The sequence below is a fragment of the Stegodyphus dumicola genome, chromosome 5 (genome assembly GCF_044657685.1).
Source record: "Stegodyphus dumicola isolate Sdum_Otavi_A_Nest chromosome 5, ASM4465768v1".
NCBI lineage: Eukaryota > Metazoa > Arthropoda > Arachnida > Araneae > Eresidae > Stegodyphus > Stegodyphus dumicola.
In genome coordinates this window covers 185,968,949-185,985,925 of record NC_140772.1, presented here as the reverse complement: position 1 = coordinate 185,985,925, position 16,977 = coordinate 185,968,949, and the positions used below count along the sequence as shown (strand labels likewise).

The 16,977-nt window shown below is 30.4% G+C and overlaps 1 protein-coding gene across 1 annotated transcript in view; it reads left to right on the top strand.

Annotated features, from left to right (window-relative positions):
• The window catches only part of Rpi (Ribose-5-phosphate isomerase), a 54,602-nt gene that overhangs the window by 23,625 nt on the left and 14,000 nt on the right, over positions 1–16,977 (top strand). Inside the window, exon 6 of the mRNA XM_035377982.2 lies at positions 12,399–12,537. Within this exon, the coding sequence (XP_035233873.1) occupies positions 12,399–12,537 (139 nt within the window). The remainder of the gene's footprint in view (positions 1–12,398; positions 12,538–16,977) is intronic.

Here is a 16,977-nt window from a genome sequence, read left to right as displayed (position 1 = left end):
CTAGAAAAAATGGATAAAGGCATATCAATCTCAAAAATTATGCGAGGAGTATGGCATTGTAAAATCAATTGTACATAAAAAAGAAAAAGGAATTTTTTATGGATTCCGACAACCCACTCACAATGAATAATAGAAAAATTGCTTGTTATGCTGGAAGTGACGATCATGACAAAGTGATGATTGAATGGGTCAAGCAACGTCGCAACGAGGGTGTACCATTGAGGGTTCCAATGCTAATGGCTCAAGCCAAAATATTTTATGAAGAAATGAACCTAAAAACCGAGTGCACATATTCGACAGGTTGTTTAACCAAGTATAAAAATTGCCATATTATAAGGCAATTAAAAATTTCAGGTAAAAAAGCTTCAGCTGAAATTGAAGCTTCTGAACTTTTTTGTGGATGAATTCATTGAACTCATTACTAGTAAAAAATTATTTGCAGAACAAATTTACAATGCTCATGAAACTGGTCTTTTCTGGCAATATGTACCACGAAATACCTTGGCAACTTCTACAGAAAAGGCTCCAACTAGTGTAAAAAATTACAGAGACAAACAATTTTAGCACGTGAAAATGCTGCATGAACGCATAAATGCAACCTTTTCATAATTGGAAAAAATACCCGGCCTCAAGCATTTAAAGGAGTAATGATTTTCTCTGTTATATATCATGCAACTAAAAGAGCATGTATGACACAAGCATTAATGAATGATTGGCATGAAAATCATTTTATACCCGAGGCTCAGTAACATTTGAATTCAGTTGTTTTTGGAATGGATTTCCAAGGAATTTCAGTCAATATAGCAAGCAGTATGTGCTGTTCCTTAACTTTAGAATTTGATCCAGCTTATTATTTTTGCAGGCTGTTTTTATTACAGAGATTTTATGAAAATTAAAGTTTGAAATTTTGATTATGTCAAAAAGAGTTTATAAAAGCATGTTTTGATGACCATTAAACAAAAAGTGGTATTGCTGCAAAAAAAATGGATAAAGGTATATCTGTCTCAAAATTATGCGAAGAGTATGGCATTAGAAAGTCAACTGTATATGACATAAAAAAAACAGAAAAGGGAACTTTCTGAATTTTTTGCAAAATCCACTTCATTATGCTAAACATAAAGATCATGACGAAGTGATGATTTAATGGGTTGGACAGCGTCACAGCCAGGGTGTGCCATTCAACAGATTGAGTGCTTATGGCTCAAGCTAAAATATTTCATTGCGAAATGAACTTAAAAACTGACTAGATATATTCGAAAGGTTGGTTAACCAAGTTTAAAAATCTCCATGGTATAAGGCAATTAAGAATTTTAGGTGAAAAAGCTTCAACTGACACTGAAGCTGCTGAACTGCTTTCAAATGAATTAATTAAACTCATTAATAGTGAAAAGTTATCTCTAGAACAAATTTACAGTGCTGATGAAACTGGTCTTTTCTGGCAATATGTGCCTCAAAATATGTTGGCAACCTATATAGAAAAGGCTGCAACTGGTGTCAGATTTACTAACAGTTTTAGCAATGCTGCAAGAATGTACAAGTGTAAACTTTTCATAATTGGAAAAAATACAGGACCTCGATCATTTAAAGGAGTAAAGATATTCCCCGTGGACATAAAAGAGCATGGATGATACAATTGTTAATGAATGGTAGATTTGAAAATCATTTCATACCCGATGCTTAGCAGAATTTGTTGGTTTGCCTGATGATGCAAAAATTGTCCTGATTGCTGGCAGCTGTTTGGCTCAGACTTCACTTAATGTTTTAGTGAATGAAAATATATCCATATTATTCTTTCCTCCAAATTGTACGTCCGTCATTCAGCCTATGGATACCAGAATAGTGCACATGCTGAAATGCAAATATAAAGTAGCATTTTTAAAAATTCATGTTAAATTTCTTGAATATTGGCAAGATTGTTCAAGAACTTTTGAAATATTTTAGCATAAAATCTGCTGTGTTGAACATTTCAAGATCGTGGGAGGCTCTGTATCCAGATACTTTGAAAAATGCTTTGCATAATTTATGGCCAACTACCATATTTCATGGTGAGGATAATGAAGATGATAGCCACAAATTTGAAGGTTTTCAGATATTGCAAACCAAGCATAAAATTTTCCAATTAACGGATTTTGTAAAGAAATATGGAAAAGCAGTAACAAATGAAGATGATATAATAGAAGTTTTTCATTGCGATGACAATGCTGCATCATTAATCAATTAATGGACAATGAAATCTGTAGTATGGTTCTAGATCCAGAAAATACCACTACTGATAAGTGAGGAAAGTGGCAGAGAGGTAATTGAAAATGAAAAAACAAGTTAGTCAGTTGACGAGTTAATCAGAATTCTCGACACAGCAATTACAGGACTTGAACAGTGGAACTCTGCAAGTGAACAAGAAATTATATCTGTTTATGGAATTAAAGAGAAAGTATTAGCATAAAAAGTGAAGCAACTTAAACAACTTATATTGAAAGATATGTTTAATAAAGTAAATAAATAAATGCTAAGCTTTTTTCTTTTTTTGTTGTTCTAAATTTTGATACCCTTTAGATCATAAATGCTCTTTATTATAAACCACGATTTCATATTTTTAATTGTATAACAGGGTTCGTAGCGGTCCTTACAAGTGCTTATAAGTCCTTATATTTGAAAATAAAATATAAAGGCCCTTATAGGTGCTTACTTTTTCTTTAAATGCCTTATTTTTTTTGTTTTTAGTGCTTATTTTTTTGCTTTTAGTGCTTTTTTTTAATCCTTTTTTTTAGTGAACGCGCTTTTTTTCCCAGTACCAAAGCCGAAACTAAATAAATAACTTTTCTTCTTTATATAAATAAATGCGACGTTAGATGGTGAATCATACTCCCGGAAATTGGTTTTACCCCCTTTCTCTGCATTAACGTAACCTATGGTGCGCGCGAGAGTACAGACAGGTGCACGTCGTTCTATTGGTCAAAGAATTGCGAAAACGATAGAAAATTCCGGTACATTCGGTATTCTTTTCCTCCCACCCAAATACTACACACGTTTGGATTTCTATCAAAATTTTAATAATTTGCATTCTTGTTCTGCGTGGTCAGTTCATATTCGTGTTTATTATGATCGTTATGCTTATATTATGAGCAAATGCATGAATATTTATAATAATATAGTTGCAGTAACTGCTGAAGTATAGATAAACTTCCAAAAATGGGTGTGTTTTTACATAGATTAGCTTTCTAAGGAATAATATGCGGAATGGCTTAAATAAAAGGAAAGTAATGGAATAGTCAAAGTAATTTTTTGGGGGGGGGGCAATACATTATACAGTAAGGAGATTGGGAGGTTCTCTCCTTTCTCCGCAAAATCTCTAATATTGAAGCAGCAGACTTTTTTTTTTTTTTGTCACTGTCCAATCTGGATTGAATAGGACTAAAAGTTTTTGCGGTCTACCCAACCTAAGCAAAGATTGATTCTATTCCGGAAATTTAACGCAGTCTGTTTAAAATTAGAATCAGAAACACCCCAGATTAGTTCTCTTTCTTTTCCTTTATTTAGTTCTTTATTCTCCGAATACCGGCAGCTGTTGATTCCGATTGTGTAATGTCACATGTGGGAGAATTAAGCCGCACGTATTGCGCAATAACATTTGCGGTATTTTGCAGAGATAATTAATTTTGATGTTCAGTCTGAGATTTGTTTATGAACACTTAAAAGAGTTTTACTGTGCTTTCTAAGCAGAATATTTCCAAGTTCCGTTGGTCTATTTTTATATGATGTACATATCGAAATGTCAAAATCATTTTTTTAGCCGAGAAATCTAAAGAACGGCTACAATCTCCCCAACTCCTCTTTTTCCAGTTACTATCCGGAATATTCGGCAATTTCCGAGTACGCGGGCTAGTTAAGCTTTTAATGTTAAAGGATGACTGCATGAAACAATTTCCCGTCTTCTGATTTCAGAAATGTGCCTCTTTTTTATTTAAATTACTTTGCTTGGAATATATGTTAAGGGAAAGCTATTATTACGCAGTGAAAATGTAGAAAATGTTCAGAATTTAAGTTAAATTATTTAAATATTAATATGAATGAAAAAAATTGTATTTATTATTAGGTGCCAAACGAATACAATTAATATGGCTTATTATTATTTATTTTCTATATTTTGAACTGAAATTTCATCATTAAATCTTGTAATATAGTTTAGTTCTGCATAGTTTTTTTTTTTTTTTTAAATTTTAAATGACAGTTCAATTTACAGAATTAGTTTACAATGAGAGGAAAAAAAAAAAAAAAAAAAAAAAAAAAAAAAAAAAAAAAAAGTTAATTGTTTTCCATGGCTGAGGTAATGCTTATTCTCTTAATAATTATTGCATTGCTCATATTTTAAATTACAAGTCTAATTTTTCTTTTAAGGTTATGCAGTTGTGCATAATGTAACTAGACAGGTGCTTATTTTTTCCTTAAAATGTGCTTGAAAAGTGCTTATAGGTGCTTATTTTTTTAACTAAAATGTGGCTACGAACCCTGTATAATTTCTGCATGCCATCTTAGTAGATTTAAACTGATGATCTAATATTCGAAAAATCCCAAATCCGAGATCTCGGAAGTCTTGAAGAGTCCAGATCTCGGACTTTGTACTGTATATCCTCTCATATATTTTCTAACATTGTCAATGTTGGTAGAAAGTTTAGAAAGAAATTTTTTAAAACTGACCCTTGTAAAGTCCTATGCTGGCCGTGCAGTGTTTCAGGATTGACTCGCTAGCAGTGATATATACAGATATGAGACGTAAGGATGTGTATATAAAGATATTAATTAATAAAACAGTTCAAAATATTTATAATTTTATTTTTTTAAAAATATCTACATATGTGGGTATACAGTATCAGGCACTTATTAAAATCATTGGTTAATAAACTCAGGCACTTATTTTGTTCAAATTTCCTGGAACCAAACAAAAGCATACTAATCAATACAAAAACTACCATTTACTAAACTTATCTCTGCCACTTACTAAACTCGGATTGGCAAAAGACTGATTCTTCAATGCCGGGATATCCTATTTGTACCTATCAAAGTTTTCCATAGTTCATCCATTTAACGTATTATGGACTATGGCTTTATCATTCAGGTATGTAGTGCTTCAGTAAAACTAGTTGACCAAAATTCTCCTATCCCTCTCAGCTATTTTAGACACTTTCAGTGTTCTTTGTCATGGACTTTGAGGACCAGAATTTCTTAATTTTCCTCAAGTTTAACAAAGGCATTGTAAATGAGTGAGGGCTCCTTCTTGAATACGAGCTGATAGGAAGTGCAAGTGCATCTCATTTTTTTTTATGTTATCCACATTCAGAATCTTCCCTTTGAGACAAACCCATTATGTTCACAGAGAGTTATAAGAAATGGTCATGAAATGATTTTAAGCATTACCGTACGTTAAGAATCTTTGAATGGAAAGGAAGACTATAGAGAAGAAAAAGCAGGAAGAACAATAGTTATGCTTGCAATCATAAAGTGGCAAAGCGCAGTCTCTAGGGGCTAGAAATGTGACTTTTGAAATTGTATAAATCACCGGAAGAAGCATTCTTATAATTATCATGTGCTTAATTTATAGTGTGTCGAAAATGCCTAAGCAAAAAGATTTAAGCCTGAAAGAAAAGTGTACTATGATTCTAAACTAATGAGTGGACTGTATAGCAAAAGAACTAATTAATTTATTGACAGTAATTAACTACATTCAGATCTCTTACATGCTCTGGCATGTTGCTTAGCTGAATCCAGATGGCCAAGTGAGAGTTTCTCTCCTATCCAGTAGGTGGCGCTGTATTCTAACTTAATATGCCACCGTGTGTATTCTAACTTAATATGCCGCTGTATGAAATTCCAAATTTCAATGTTTAAATTACAAACATACAATTTAACATTTCAAGAAAAACTAATTCTATACAAATATTCGCTGTATTCTAACTTAATATGCCGTCGTATGAAATTCCAAATTTCAACGTGTAAATTACAAACAAACAATACAATTTAACATTTCAAAAAAAAAAAAAAAAAAAAAAAAAAACTAATTTTATACAAATATGAAAGCTAATAGATAATTTCATCATGAATATAATATAAAATAATATAAACATTCAAGAACAACATTCACTATGCTACAATCGAATTTATTCTTAAACAGTTTCATTTTAATATAAAGCACAGTTTCCAATAAGAATACAATAATGCAAGCTAAGCATTATTTTATCCTGGGTAGATAATAAACAAATTTTACTAATACATAGAATATACACACCATTTGATGCTTTCATTTTAACAACTCTGGCCTTATTATCTTTACCAGGTAAAACTTCTAGAATTCTAGCTAAAGACCATTTAAATGGGGGAAGATTATCTTCCTTTAATACAACTAACATACCTGCCTTTAAATTTTCTTTATTAATAAACCATTTGGTGCTTTGTTGGAGATAATTTAAATAATCAGTTTGTCAACGTTTCCAAATAACTTGAATGAACTTAGTAATAACTTGTTATTTAGAAAGTCTGTTATCTGTAAGATGAGACAAATCTGGTTCAGGATATGAAGTAACATCCAGTTAAAAAAAGGAACATCCAGTTAAAAAGTGACCCAGCGTCACGGCTTCAAAGTCATTCGCGTCTGTGGATAAAGGTAAAATTGGATGAGAATTGAGAATACCTTCAATCTGGGTGACAACAGTCCAAAATTCTTCTAAAGTTAATTTATAACTACTAATTGTATGCTGAAGATGATATTTAAATGACTTAATACCTGCTTCCCATAAACCACTTAAATTTGGTGCTCTAGGTGGAATCAGTTTCCAATTTATACCTTCAGATGTTAAGAAATTTGCTATGTCAGAATTAGATTTAAGGACTAAGCAATTTTTTCAGTTCTGATTTTGCACCAACCATATTAGTACTGTTATCTGACATTATAGTATTACATCTTCCACGTCTTAGCAATAAATCTTTTAATAGTAGCAAGTAATGAATCTGTGGTTAAATCAGTTACTACCTCTAAATGTGCCGTTTTAGTAGCTAAACATATGAATATAGCAACATACACTTTTGCATAATTACCCTTTCTCTGATTTTTATACTTGATGAGGAATGGACCAGAAAAATCGAGTCCATAAGTATTAAATACAAACCAGGTAAATTTCCCCTTAAGTTGTTCACATACAATTGGTTTAACCTTATAACATGTTACACATTTATGTACAATTTTTAAGGCTACATCTCGACAACTCGAGAATTAATAACCCAAAATTTACTACGAATCTGATGCAATAGAGCTTGGGCACCAAGATGTAAATATTTAACATGGTAATAGTGAAAAATTAATTTAGTAAATACATGCATGATCTTTTGGCATTACATAAGGAAATTTTTGGTTGTAATTAAGATTATTATTGGCAAGTCTGCCTTCTACTCTCAGAAGAGAATCATTATCAAGAAATAGTCATAAAAATTTTAACTTACTTTTGGAGGAAACCCAATTCTTATTTTTTAAAGATAGAATATCCTTGCTAAAATGTTGTAACTGTACATACCTGATAATGATTTTCTCAGCGTCATCCAATTCTTTAACAGTTAGAGAACCTATTAATTTTTTTCCCTTACAATTGGCTATAAATCTACAAACAAAACTTAACACATGAATAATACAAATATAGTTATTACTAATGTTAAGAATATGATCTAAAACAAAAGAATTGGAGTTCATATTTAGATTAACTAAGTCATTATCCTTAAGTTTGAGTTCTTTGACATATTCCACGTAGATGAAATTACTTCACAAGGATTAGTCAGAAACCTCTCCTTAGTCAAGAAAGTTGGTACCATTAATCATTATGAAGAAAATCTTTAGGTTCTTACCACCATAAATCATTATGAAGAAAATCTTTAGGTTCAGCTCCACGGGATATCAAATCTGCTGAATTATTGTGAGTGCTAACATGGTACCACTTATGAACAGCAGTCATGCTGCGAATAACAGGTACTCTATTGGCAACAAATGTCTTTAGTTGATAAGGTTTCTTCTTAATCCATGATAACACTATTGATGAATTAGTGAAGTAATACACTTTGACTATAGGCAGCTGAATGGCCTCTAATATTCTTTTGATTAGTTTTACCAACAGAACTGCACCACAAAGTTCCAAACGAGGAATGGTAATTGACTTCAGAGGTGACACACGAGACTTGCTGCACAGAAGTCTTGATGAACATTCATTTGAAGTTGACATACATTTCACATAAACTGCAGCACCATAGGCTTTCTGACTAGCATCACAGAATACTATAATTTCTATGTGCTGTAATCCATTGGTTAGAACAAATCTGGAGATGTGATAATCGTTGACTATTTTGAGACTATGCAAAAATGCCTTCCATTCTTCAAAGTAATGTTTAGGAAGAGGTGTATTCCAATTTAATTTTAGAAGCCAAAGGTTTTGTAGAAATATTTTAGCCTTTGTCGTAACATGTCCAATTAAACCTAATTGATCAAAGAGGTGACCTATTGTTGATACACATCTCTTTTCGTTCCTGTTTCTTCAATGTCAAGTATCTTTAAATCATAAGAAAAACGGTCTGTAGACGTATTCCATGACATTCCTAAGGCCTTTTTAATCTGAGGCTTATCCATAACTTAAAAGGAGTAATCCTGAGTTACACTTTCTTTATTCTTCAATAATTCTGTATTATTTGAACACCATTTGTGTCTGCAACTCGTTGGCTTCTTGCAGCGCATTAGCTCCAGTGATAATGTCGTCCATGTAACAGTCCTTCAGTATGGCTCTTGAGGCATGAGGAAAGTCAGTTGCTTCATTCATAGTTAACTGCTTCAGGACCCTTATTGCGAGGAATGGTGCACTTGCTGTTCCATATGTTACAGTCTTTAGATGATAAGTCTGCACAGGACTACCAACTGATTCTTTCCACAAGATCAACTGCAGATTTCATTGAGATGGTTCAATAAGTATTTGTGTGTACATCTTGTGAACATCAGCTCCTAATGCATAGTTGTACTTTCAAAATCGAATAATAATAGAAAATAAATCTTCTTGAGGTATTCGCTTTTTCATTAATATTGAATTAAGTGGTTTTCCATTACTAGTAGCCACTGATGCATTAAACACAACGTGAAGCTTGGTAGAGGTTTTCTCTGGCTGATAAACTCCATGATGACTAAGATAATTGCAAGTTCATGTTTCAACTTCTTGAACTGCTTCCATGTGATTTAGATCCTTATATTCTTTGATAAAATTCTTATATAATGTTTTCATATTTGAATCGCTTTCTAGTCGATTCCACACTTAATGATTTCTTTTCTCAGCCAGCATTTTCAATTCTCCTAAATCTACATCTTCCCTTATGGGTAACTGAACTACATATTTTCCATCATTTTGTCTATAGTGAGTATGCTTGAAATGTTCTTCACAGTAGTTTTCTTCTTTACTCAATATTTTCAATGTTTTTCAACTTCCCAAAATCTTTGCAAAATTTCTTCAACTCTTTCTTCACTATTTAGAACTAAACATGCATGCGAGTAACGAGTAACGGTTGATTTTCTAATTGAAATTTTCCTTGTTTTAAAATCTCAATGAACAATTCGGTGTCTAATAACATATATATTTTGTGAGGCATTCCAAATTGCAGATCTGCTAATTCAATATCAATGGGAATATTTAATGACTGCACATCTAAACTCCATCATTGGTTATTTTAGAAATAACCAAACAATTAACTGATTTTATGTATGTTAAATCCTTATTCGAAATCTGTACATCTAGTTGATAATTAGTATTTATAATGTTCTCTTTTCTCAGATGCATAAATTTTTTCTTTCTTTATATTTAACAAATTAACAACTCCTTCATACAGGAAACAACTCATGCTGCCTGAACTGGAATTATTTTTCCTTCTGAATTGCAAACATATACTATTGCAGTCACCAATAACATGTTTTTTTTTTTTTTTTTTCTTTTTTTCTTTTTCTTTGTGTCAAAAGACAACTTGTTTGATTTTTATTAAAGACATCTGCATTCTTGTTTATAATTCTGTCACTGGTTGCTTCCGTTTTTGTTTTGTCTAACTGTTGATCCATGGGGTCATTTCTTGAGCAGGGGATGAATTAATGAATGATGTTTTTTATGGCATTGGGAACATCTGAACTTAGAATTGCATTTTGCGATTAAATTAAATTTTCCGTACTGAGACAGTTTAAACACAATTTATGGTTTTTAACTATTTCATATCTTTGATTTTTATTTAATTTAAAAAATGAATCATATTTACCCAGTGGATGATTATTATTTTTACATGTAACACAAGTCAAAACACTATACAACACACACCTTTGATTTCGAACTTTTTTCTAACAGATATTTCACTTTATCAGTATTATGGTTAATGTTATCCAATAACTAACATCTTTTCTCTAAAAGTGCAATTAATTCATCAAACGTAAGAACTTCTGTAGCATTAATGCTTAATTAAAATTGTTCGCGTGTTTCATAATCTAGTTTCTGAAGTACGATATTTAATAACAGAATATCCAATAAATTATTTTCTCATATTTTAAAACATTCAAAGCCCTAAAGTTTTTCTTAACATTATCTATTACGTATCTTATCCCTTTAGACGATTCGAATGCTAAAGTACGTAAATCCAGTATTGACTTTATATGCGTCTCAATTAATATTCTTTTATTTTCATACCTATCTTGAAGAGTTTTAAATAGAGAACTGAAAGTATCATCAACAGTTTCAAGATTTTTTGCTTCATCAGTTAATGCAGCCTTTAACTAGTAGAGTTTTTGAACTTCTGTCAGTTGAGTGTTATTAGCTATGATGTTTTTGAATTGAAGCTTAAAATTATTCCATTCGGTATATTTACCAGAAAATTTAGGAATTGGTAATTCTGGCAAACGTATTTGTACTTTAGAATCAAATCTTCTACATCAAAAAAGATGAAGAATTGAGAAATGCTGAAAATGCTTTACATGAAATTTATAATGCAGATGAAATAGGACTGCATTACAAAACTATTATCAGAACACACATTAATATTTGAAAATGAAACAGCAATTGGTTTAAGAAACTGAAGGAATATGTTACAGTGTTATTAATAAATAATATGACCCAAACAATTAAGAAGACAACACTTGTTATTGACAAAAGTGGAAAACCTCAATGTTTGAAAGGGGCCAAGAATATACTTTAAACTTGCCATAGCAAGAAGGAATTCATTGATGGCAAATATTATAGGACATCCTCAGTGTTTGGGAACAGCAAGTGTTTTTATTTGTCTTATAGTTGGTACTGTTAAGTGTTAAAACACCCATCATTTTTATGCCCTTATTTAAACACCAGGCATGCCAAATTTTTGTCTAAGAGTCCATTGTCTATCTCATATAACCTAAAAACTGATAAAAGGAGTATTGAATGTGCAACTGAATTTGAAAACAAGAACTGATTATATGATTCTTAGGGGATGTAACTGCTTATTTAAATGCATCTTTAATGCAAGAAACATCTGATAAATAATCTTTTAAAGGTTGAAAATTTTAACAATTTTATGGAAATTTCAGTTGTTCATAGCAATAACTTCAATCATTTTGGAAATCTATCTGGAAGAAGTCATACAAATAGTAAAACATAAGTGATGTTGTCTGATTATCAGAAGACTTTGATAATGTATTTCAAAATTTCATGAAGTAGAACCTGTTTCTAAGTTGTATACCTATAAATAAAAATTTTCATCCTAACCATTTCCTGTTAGCAAAATCTCTTTCTGAAGCTTTTTTTGAGATGAATTATTTTATCAAAATAAAGAAAAAATATTTTAAAAGCAAAGTAAAGACAAAAGTCTTGAATATATTCTTTGCTGTTGCTACCATTCTGTGAACTTAGTTTGAGGATGTACTTGTAGTCAAAAGTAGACTGAATGCTAACATTAAAAATATATTTGTCTTCTAAATAAAGACATACTGATATTTTTTTTTAAATGGGGGACATAATATATATATATTTTCTCTTTATAAATATTCTTTAGATTAAGTAGTAAATGTAATTTAGCAGCCAAAATAATAAAAGGGCCTGTGCATGAGTTGTTTAATAAATATTTAATTCTGTGTCTGGTCTTTGATTCATATCTGTCGGCCCTTACTGTCCAGAAATTCCAGAAGTTTGGATACCTATGCCATGGATATTAACCTGCATGAATGAATGAAAAGTGTGAAATTTTTCATGAAATATTTTACAAAATGCTGTTAAGTAGCAAGTTTCTTCCCTCCTCTCTACTTTTCTGTGTTATGTGTGATGCATTATTTTCTTCTAATTGCAGTTTAAATTTTTATGCTGGAAATTAATTAAAAATTTTCACAGGAAAGATTCTAAAGTCCTAGGAGAAAAATGGACCAAAGGAATCCCAGTTGAAGTTATACCAATGGCTTATGTTCCAATTAAAATACGTTTAGAATCCATGGGTGGTATTGCTGAATTGCGTATGGCAAAGGCTAAAGCAGTAGGTGCTGTTTATTTAATGATTTATCAATGACTTTTTTAGGTTCGCTGTGTGAGAGTATTATGTGCATCATAAGAATAATGAATAAAACACAGGAATAAATGTTTCTTTTTTGGTAGAAGGAATCTAATTTTGAAGCAAGAACTTTTTATTTATTTATTTTAAAGAATGATCTAATTTACTGAAGCTTATTATATAAATTTATAACTAAAATGGCATTTTCTAAACATGAATAAAATTACTTTATTAGCTTACAAGAATCTTATACATGAAATGAAATTTCTCTTCCAAGATTAGTATTCCATAAATATTTTCTTTTGAATTTTGTATATCGCCCATAATTTTCTGTTGTATTTTACATTTTACTTGTACATTAAGACCTATAAGGGACAGAATTTGATGTTGCTTCCAAAGTTTTCATGTGTGACAAATTTGCTACCTTTCAGACATTAATCTTTTGCTGTTTTATTATTGCTGTTTTGTTGCTTTATAGCCTATACAAAACTCAGGCAGTACTTGCTTTGATATTAAAATTTTTTTTTAGACTAAACAATCTATCATGATTTATATATAGTTGCTTACTGTGTATGTACTTGGTATTCTCTGAAGGTATTCATAAAATTCATTTTTCCGTGAAAATATTTGATTGTTTTGTTGTAAACACAAATTATGAACATAAATTATGAACACAAATTTTGAATTCCTTAACTTTTTTCATAATTTCAGTTTTTGAATATATTTACCAAATGTACATATTGAAGCTTCTTGAACTTAATTGTTGCAGTTTAAAAGGTGATGCTCTAAAATTGCTATCTTTTTTTTAATTGTGCTGCTTTAGTATTTTACCAGAAATAGTTACTGAAGTCTTCTTTGTTATGGTATTTTATTGAAAATTATGTTAGGCAGCTTAAGAATCTCTTCTCCTATTCATATGAAAAATATTTTTTAATTTCTATTTATTCTTTTGATATTTAGTGGTGAAGTATTTCTATACAACCTGCTTCAGATTTAACCATTTTTGTAAACGAGTTAATTATAACCTGGATTTTGTGATACCATAGCTGTTTTTAGTAGCATAATAGTTTTTTTTTTTTTTTTTTTCCTTAAAAAAAAGCAGGGGAACTTTTATTTATTGTATTATCTGCCGATGCCTTAATAATAAAATCTTTCATGTATCTCAAAGTTTCCTTTAAAGCGGAGAAATAAATTTTCTATATCTAGTATCTTCTTTGCTTTCATTGTTTAGTATTTTTAGTTGTTCTACAATCCACCTAATTTTTACCAAACAAATCAGATGCTGTGTTAAATTAGTATTTAAATTCTAGTATTAAGAAGTAATATTGTAGCTACAGTACTTATGTTTGTTCATAGCCTAAAATAATTTTAATTTAAGTTTTTGAATAGCATATGTTTCTGCAAACATTCCTATTAATAGTGTTTTAGTTTTCCAGTATTAAAAGTAAGTATTTTAATATTTCAATATAAAAAATTTGAAAGTATTTGAGAATTACTATTTATTACAAAAAACTAGCATTATATACTATAGTAGAATTCTGATAATTAACGGATGCTTGATCTCCAAACACCAGTAATTTGTGTTCAGTTTTAAATGTGAACAAGATTAGATTTTTGAATTATGGCATTGGAGAACTATGCATATCATGGAAGATGTTTTAATAGAAAATTGGTTCATATTTGTGATACACATAGGAAAAATCATGAAAACTTCCATACAGCCAGCCTGTTCACTGGGATTTAAACTTGAATTAAAATAGTATTAGTCTTCAACAGTTTGACTATTCGTCCATCGGTGGGCCTTGAATCTGAGCAAACAGAATTTTTATTTTCAGAAAATTCAGTTGGCAATTTAAACAAATTTTCTTCTTACACACACATACACATATATATATGAAGATAAATGTTTTAACAAAAATACACTTATTTATAATATATTTTTATTGAAAAAAAGGGACTTAAGTTATTTAGCATTTTCTGTACCCTTATTATTATGCTTTCTTTTTAAATAAAAAATGAGGATCGTTAATCTCGGTAATTTTTTTGTTTTAGATAAATTTGTACTTTTTCATGCATATTCTGTTATATATTTAATATCAATACTGAATTTTTGTTTTTAATTGATTTTAAAATTGGCATGTATCAAAAATTTATTTGTTCATAGCTTTTCAGATGTTGCTTTCGAACTTAAGTGCACTTTACAGCCACTTTACATCAGAAACAAATAGAATAGATTCTTGAAAATAGCTCTTGTAAATATTTTTCTAGCGTTAAAACATAAAAACATGGCAACGAAGAAAAAGGTTGAAGAACTAAAAGTGTTTTTTTAAATAAACCCCAAATTTCAAATCTCTTTATTTTGTACCATTAATAATCCAATTATGCATGTAGAGAACAAAATGACATAATTAGAACAGGAATTCAGGTAAATCTGTTATTTTTCTGTTTAAAACGGTGCTTCTTGCCAAATGTACGACAAATTGGAAAATGAAGTAGACTATATTGTGTCATGTATAATGCAATGACATGAACATCTGCAAATTAACTACAGATACAGTGTTGCTGATTCTGATATGGGATGTCTCATGCAAAATAGTGAAATGTCAGCATGGAACTGGCTGCCACCATCTGCATTGCAACTTCATCAAATTCATGTTGTGGCAATTGCATGAAAAAGGGCAAATGTTTTTGGGCAGTCTTAAAGGAAATCAACAGTTTTACATTTCCTGTATAATCTGAAATTGGTTATAAATTTATTTTCCATTTTAATTTTTTAAATATTTTTTTCTGGATTTAATAGTCACTTTTCATGAAGCTTTAAATATTATTAGGATTGCTGCCGTCTCGTTAGATTTCTTACCAATGTTTATGTTTGATGCTAAGTGGCATTCCATTGACATAAAAGTACCAGAAATCCTTATATTAAGAATGTCTTAAGTAGTGTATATATTTTTTCCTTCCCACTTAAAGCGTCATAATTATTTTAAAAGCAATTTCATTGGTGAATGTACACTGCGCAAACAAAAAAAAGAACAGTTCTCTGTCTCCCGTTCTACCTGGCCGATTGACAAAATTTAAATTGCATTCTTCATGTCTCGAAAGTGCGACTTAGGATATTATAGATAGACGTATATTAGATTTATATATAGCACTATTCTAACATAGGTATTTTGACACAAAAATGAAAGTATTCTGAAATGACATGCCGATTTTCTCCATATTTCGATTTTACGACTCAAATTATGCCTAAGTATTAAATTTCGTAAAATTTGGTGCGAAATTTACAGAGAAATTCAAAAATTTGTGTTGGCTCTTTTTTTTTTCAGTTTGCACCAAGAATAGTTCACTTGGTGAACTTCTTAATGTATGGCAATCTATTTTCATTTTCCTTTTTACATTGTGCGTGACCAGAAAAAAGTGACAATTGTTCCTTCTTTCAAATAAGGTTCTTTATATTATATTTTTAATTATAATTGTTATTAAGTAGTTTTTTCTTTTTTGAATTTCATTTTAATTGTTTAGGCTGATCTTTAGAATATGGTAACTGGTAGTTTGGCGAAATTTTGGAGGCGATAAAGGTTACTACCTGGGACTTTGGTAATAATGTGAGCAGTACTCAGTTCCGATTACGCATTATTTTGTGTGAGGGAAATGAGAGATTGTGGGATATGTCATGTGATATTAATGGACGAATTACGGTTCTTTAATCGGAAAAGGGGGGAATTTGGAAAAATATCTGTGGCTGTATATTATTTTGTATTAAGCTTCATTATGTGTTGTGTAAAGTAGGGTTCAATAATTTTGGGATTGTATGGCGCTGTCTAAAGTGAAGGTTTTAAACATCTTGCTGTGATTTAGCTTAAAATAACAAATATTATTTTAAAGCTCCGGAAACAGGTGCACATACCAATATAATAGAGGGCACGTGGAGTGCTATAAAAAGCGCCATTTCGAGGCATTGTGATAAAGAGAATTTTGCTTTTTATTTAGTGGAGGAAGTGTAGAGGAAAAATTCGCAGAAAAAATCGTTCAATAATTTTATTGAATTCATAATAAAAGTGTATCCACCATGTAAGCAAGATTCTGAAGAAGATTAGGTAAGTTAGTATTTTTAATTATTTGAGGATATTATTTTTATGCATTGTTCTAAATGTAAGGTGGAAGTAAAGTAATTTAGTTTTATTGGGAAAATTGTTATTAGCAATGATTTAGTTTAAAGTAATTAGGATTGTAAGCTAATTTTTATGAAATTAATGTATGTGCTTTTTTATATTTCAGGTCGTGTTTTTGAATTAAATATATTTTAATTAAATGATAGTTATTTTGTGAATTTTATGTTTGTAGGAACTTGGTATATGTTTTAGTTGAAGTAAACATGCATGGAAATAATTTAAATATTTGACACTAAGTATTTGTAATGTTTGC